We start from the raw sequence: 6000 nt of genomic DNA on the forward strand, positions 1-6000 counted from the left end.
AGCGTCCGGGTGCACAAAATAAAGAGGCGTCACGCGAACCCTACAGCAGCGATAGGCCCCGGAGCAGAAAAGAAACTGGGCTGGTAGGTTCCATCTCCCCCTTTCACCAGCCCTTGTTTCTGTACGAGTTTCAAGGGGGGCAATGATCGCATGCAACTTTGTCGTTCAGAACAGACCCAACGGAGGACATCTCCTCCCTACCACCACCAGCAAAAGATAAAAGGTCTTGAACCTACACTGCTAAAAGTCCCCTATGAAATACAGATGAATTTTGGAACTGGCAATACAACCTTGCAAATCAATGATACAACAATTACAGCACAGCAATACCGAACGCATGGGGTGCTCAGATGACAAGTTCTGAACCTTCGAGGCTACATTTGTACTGGTGTTCGACCAATGACAGGCTACACAGCGCATCTGCGATTATTATGACGGATACATACAGTGGCAGTGGCTGTCACTGTAAGGTACAACAACAGCAGAAACATGTACTGACTATATGTGTAATGTTCCTTTAATTGCCACGGGCTGTTTGCTCAGTTTGTATCAGCTTTGTTTTCGGCAGCCTCACCCTTCAGGAAGCGTGAGAACCACAGGGCCGATGCTTTGGGGTGCCTGGAGAGCCCATTCTTGTAATCCACATAAACAATGCCAAACCTCTTTGTGTAGCCCATAGCCCACTCAAAGTTGTCCAAGAATGACCACGCGAAGTATCCACGAACATCAACTCCGTCCCTGCACCAAACAATTAGTTGCATCAGTCATTTTGTTGGCTGAACGCCCATAGTAGTGTGGTGGGCTGTAAAATCAGCTTACTTGATTGCTTGTGCAACTGAAGCGAGGTATCCTTTGAAGTAACCGACTCTCGTTGTGTCATTTAAAACCTGCTCTAGTGTTGCGGACTGATCATCTTCCTCATCCATGCCTACAGGAAAGAATCTAAGGTAAGGCCATCACACACACACACACTGTGTTTTATGCAGATGATCAAATATTCAGTAGCACCAAACACTATCACTTGTGCAACAAAACTTCCATCATTTGTAAGGACCCGATAAGAAATATCGCAATGGTATATTTCACTTGTTATATTTCTGAAATTCGGAATTCACACCCTAGTTTATTCCTAACAATTTTGTCCATTTAATATACTTTGGACATACAGCTGTCAAAACCAGATAATTGGAACTGTCCAGATTTTTGCAGGGCTCACAATCAGTTAGAATGCAAGTAGGACTGAAGGTGGAACTCTATTTCCGAATATGAACAGATAAGACAATGCCTACTCTTGCTACCAGTGCTGCGCATGTTAACCTAGACTCCTTATCACCCAAAAAAAAAGACCACTCCTGTCCTTCTCTTTTCTTTTTACTTTCTCGGCCCTTCAGGGCTATGTATGGGGACCATTTTTACCCTTTAACACAAATATACGCAGAGCTACTGCGTATTTGAGGGGGGGGGGGGGGTTACAGCAGTCCATTGAACCTATAAGATTGCATCTATAGGAAAATGAAATCATAAAAATAAATAGAGGCATAAAAGATTTCTATCTTCAACCTTGATTCATGCGAAGGAAAGACAGAAAAAAAATGTAATGGTATTGACTTCAGCAATTCAAGGTTTGAGTCGTTGCATATTTGTAGAATTTCCTGTCATAATTTATTCTGTACCATGCCACCAGTATCAGATATCCAGTGTTGTTTTACTTTCATTTGGGAAGCATGGAAACCTTACCATTCTCAGTAACATAAATTGCTGGATTATCATATTTCTTTGCTACATAATTAAGTAATTTATGAAGGCCCCAAGGAACTATGAAAAGCCATTCAGATGCAGCCTGCACAAATGTTGAGATGATACGTTAGGAGAGACCCGAATAATTTACACATATGGAGAAATAAGTTCAGTTCAGACCCTTTCACCAATCTTTTCACCAGTATTCCATTTTTCTGCCAAAAGAATACATATTAGAATAATGATAATACCAATGTGCAGGCATGATTATGAAAAAATCTAAAGTTGAACGAGAGATGACTCAGGCAGACTGCAAACATAACTCGACCCAATTAGCAATAACTTTCTTTGAACAGATATCTAGTGATAAGATTAGATTCTATTGCCGTAATATCCTAACTTCCAGGATTGTAATCTCCATTCCCAACCTCCTCCTTCAGCCCTTTGTTGGTTGGAGTTGAACACTGTTCTTGGCTTCTTGCAATAGGCCAATAGCTTAACTCCTATAAAGTGTACACCCAAGCTAGGATTGTCCCTCACTTCCCTCCCACCCAAAAGATGATTTGGTTACGCTACTGAAACGCGCATAACCTATCTTTCTGGAGTCATTCACTTTACATCCCTTGCTTCCTCCCTCTCTGTTCTGTTTCAGACCCAAGAAAGGAAGCTGAGGGATGTAAGTTCATAGAATTATTTGATTCTAGACAATGATTGAATAATTAACATTCTTGAACACCTGAGACCTATGGTGTCTACATACTATATTTTTCCTTCATAGCTGAAGTATAGTACCTATTCTCTCCACTTGCTGTACTTGATAGAAATAAATATCTTCTGGATTCTGATGATGGGCAATGAGTCTCGAAGTATAATGGTTTATTCCAACAAAATCAATTTTGTTCCTGATGAATTTTTTATCTTTCTCTGAGAAGGTTGGAAGATCACTGCCCAGCCGCTCACGCATGCTTTCTGGGTAATCACCGAAATATATTGGGTCTAGGTACCTTTAAGGAAAGGGAAACTTGTCAGCGGACGTCATACATCATCCTAGAAACAGAGAGCCAAATATGGCACGTTATACTACATAAATTTGTATGTTCTGTGAAAAGATTCTATGCCTTGTATAAGGAAAAATTTCAAGCACAGTGCGAAAGGTAAACAACATTGGAAAGATATGCCCATGTTGAATATTACTGACATTAGGAATATGAACAGCAACATACCATCCAAGTTGAAAGTCAATCCTCCGTTGTGCAGCAATTTGGTCTTCCGCTTTCTCCGAAAATGGTTCTGCCCATTCACAATCAACGACCAGGCCTACTTCACCACCTTGTGCAGCCTATTTTTGTAGCACGTAAAACCATCAGACAAACAAAACATACTGACAGCAAACTGTTGGAATGAAGACCAGAGGACCAAATACCAATATCTACAATACTGATGGAATAAGATGAATTGTACTCCGTTCCACACTTCCAATTCCATTGTTACAAGGAAATTAGTGTTTAAGTATGAAAGAGAAGGGGAGTAAAAAGAACCAATATTGACTAATAACTAATGGAACCGAGAACCAGCTGCTTTCAAGAATACTGGCCAGGACCAGGATCTGCACCCTAATAATGTAAAACGAACCTTGAATTTTCTTCTGTAAACATCAACAGCAGCAGCATGAGCCAAGATTTGGTGATGGGCAGCCAAGTAACATCTAGCAATTTCACCCTCGCATCCTCCAGGTGCAAAAACTCCAATACCATAACCATTAACTGCAGTTTGGAGAGGCTCATTGATTGTTATCCAACGCTTTACTCTGTCTCCAAAATTTGCAAAGCAAGCTTCTGCATACAATGCAAAGTAATCCCTGGGATATTTTGATGGTGAGAAACTCAAATAAAATACAGCAAATCAAGCTGCAACTACTCTTGAAATAAACAATTGTCTTGAAATCCTATGCAGTCATCCAATTAACAGTTAAGAAAGCTTTGTAAATCATACTGCACACTAGATGCCTGCAACGACTTACACAATCTTTTCAGAAATCCAGCCACCCAGAGTCTTTTGAAGATTGTTTGGAAGATCCCAGTGATACAGAGTTGCATAAGGCTCAATTCCTATTGCCAGATAGACGAGTGGTTAACAACTAGAAGCACTGTAACCTTTAAAGTTATTAAGCAAAACATCTGCCACCTTTTGCAATCATAAAGTTTATAAGGTCATTATAGAAGGCAACTCCTTGCTCATTGACCTTTTCCCCCAAGCCATCTGCAGGAATGATAAAATCTTATGCACACAAAATGATATGAAGCATTAACATTTGCAAACAATAGAAAATGCAGTTATAAATGAATCTCCTATCTGTTCAGCTTGACCTACCAGGAAATATACGAGCCCAAGATATAGAAAATCTGTACGCGCCAAAACCTAAACTTGCCATGAGCTCAATGTCTTCCTGAAAAATGCATAACAAACATTTCAGATAATAAATTTCTAATTCTAGGAAGCAATACAATGTACAAACATATTAACATTGTAGAAACTGAGGAGCAAGCAAGTTCCCATAGTTGTTGATAATATCCTATCAAAATAAGATGTTGTTCCCCATTTTTTTTTCTTTCAGTTATTCTTCTTTTCCCATAAAAACTGAGGCAGGAATGATGGACAATACCTTGTATCGATGGTAATGATCAACTGCAATATCTCCATTGCTTCTATCTAAGACACGTTCTGAAAGCAGAAGCATTTAAACACAATAGTTAGATATATGTGTTTCAAGATCATAGAGGAACCAGATAAACAAACCTTTGTCTTCTGTGAAGACATCCCATATGCTGTCTCCTTTGCCTCCCTCCCTTCTTGCTCCCTCAATCTAAAGTGGAGAGAATTCAGACACCATGACTTCCAGTATGGAGAGAAAGAGTAAGAAAAGAAGCTGGTTTCCTCTCTATATTTTTGTTTTGAGTCTTTCTAGTGTGTAGAGCTCTAGGCACTGGCACTATTTTTGTCCAGGAAAAACTGTGCATCTTCGTATCAACTAATAGTCCACCTTGAGATTTATGCACCCCGACTTGAATCTAAACTCTTATTCTTCAGTCACTCTTCCACTCCACACCCTGCAGTGGGTGGTATTGGCAGAAATTGTACCACACTCTTTACCTCCTCTCCGGGCACTGCAGCCCACCTCCAGTCCACCATTCGCCTGGTGAAGGCTATAGTGGCAAGGCTTGGTGCATAAATCATCGTAAATAGTGCAAAATGCATAAGCCCTGTTCCTACTTTGTTGAACAACACAAGGCAAGAGCGCCGTGAATAAACAACTTTCATGAATAGTCAATGCAACTAGAGGATGGCGAATCCTCTGTTGTGCCCACCGCTACGACTTCCACTCCATTTATCTTCGCTCCTCCCCCATCCAAAGACACAGCAAAAGTTCAACAGAAGTTGCACTTGAAATTAACGGGAATGCTAGTATAAATACAGGAGAGATTAATTTGACGGAGAAGTTCCTAGACACCACTTTTGTAGGTTCGAGGCAAGCTGAATCAACTCCATACATCGATCCAAACTCAAGCTGAGGAGCCGATCACCAAGCGGAACAAGCTTAAAGTGCAATGACGGCGCTACTGCTCTGAACTACAGTCAAAGCAGATACCAACCAGTGGAACCCACACACCGATTCGAATCTCGGAACTAAGTACAGCCCCCAAGCAGGCCAGCGCGTGCTGCGTGCCCTAGCTGTCGCGCAGTCTACGGGCGGGCGAAGGCAAGCCGCACGCCACGCGACGGGACGGGCGCCAGGCGAAGGCGGCCGCGCGGGATGAGATGGGGGCGGGGCGGTCGGGGCGAGGGGCTGGTACCTGGTACGCGGAGGTGGCGACGCCGAAGACGAAGCCGTCGGGGAAGTCGGCGCGGGCCACCTCCGCCTCGCGCGCCGTGCTCCCCATTGCTCCGGCGGGTGCGCTGGGCGGTGGAGTTGCTTGAACCCGAAGGCGTGAGCGATCTCGGCGAAGCGCGGGGGAGGTGGGTGAGTACGGAAGCGTGGGCTTGGGGTTGCGGCTGCGGGGGGAGTTGAATAAATAGCGGCTGGCGTCTACTCGGAACTCGGAGGCGGAACTGTGGAAGCGACACCCCGCGCGGCTTGCCCCGGCCGGCGAGCGCGCTGGGAGGGAACACGTGAGCAGCCACGCCGGCATGTCTGGTGTGCCCCTATCTCGCCAATGGGGTGGTGGCGTCACGCGAGGGAGACGAGCACAGGCCGGGGGGCGCGGC

At 43.7% G+C, this 6000-nt stretch overlaps 1 protein-coding gene across 1 annotated transcript; it reads right to left on the bottom strand.

Moving 5' to 3' along the window:
* Positions 1-252: 252 nt before the first annotated feature.
* On the bottom strand, positions 253-6000 carry LOC112894491 (beta-glucosidase 4). Its single transcript, XM_025962224.1, has 13 exons — positions 5589-6000; positions 4534-4600; positions 4400-4458; positions 4108-4183; positions 3922-3996; positions 3758-3845; positions 3370-3595; positions 2961-3076; positions 2530-2741; positions 1918-1952; positions 1738-1840; positions 820-928; positions 253-738 (listed from the first exon to the last, which is right to left on the bottom strand). Exons 1-13 carry the CDS (start codon positions 5922-5924, stop codon positions 540-542), a joined length of 1701 nt encoding a protein of 566 aa, XP_025818009.1. The 5' UTR covers positions 5925-6000; the 3' UTR covers positions 253-539.

Source organism: Panicum hallii, chromosome 5 (assembly GCF_002211085.1).
Source record: "Panicum hallii strain FIL2 chromosome 5, PHallii_v3.1, whole genome shotgun sequence".
Lineage (NCBI taxonomy): Eukaryota > Viridiplantae > Streptophyta > Magnoliopsida > Poales > Poaceae > Panicum > Panicum hallii.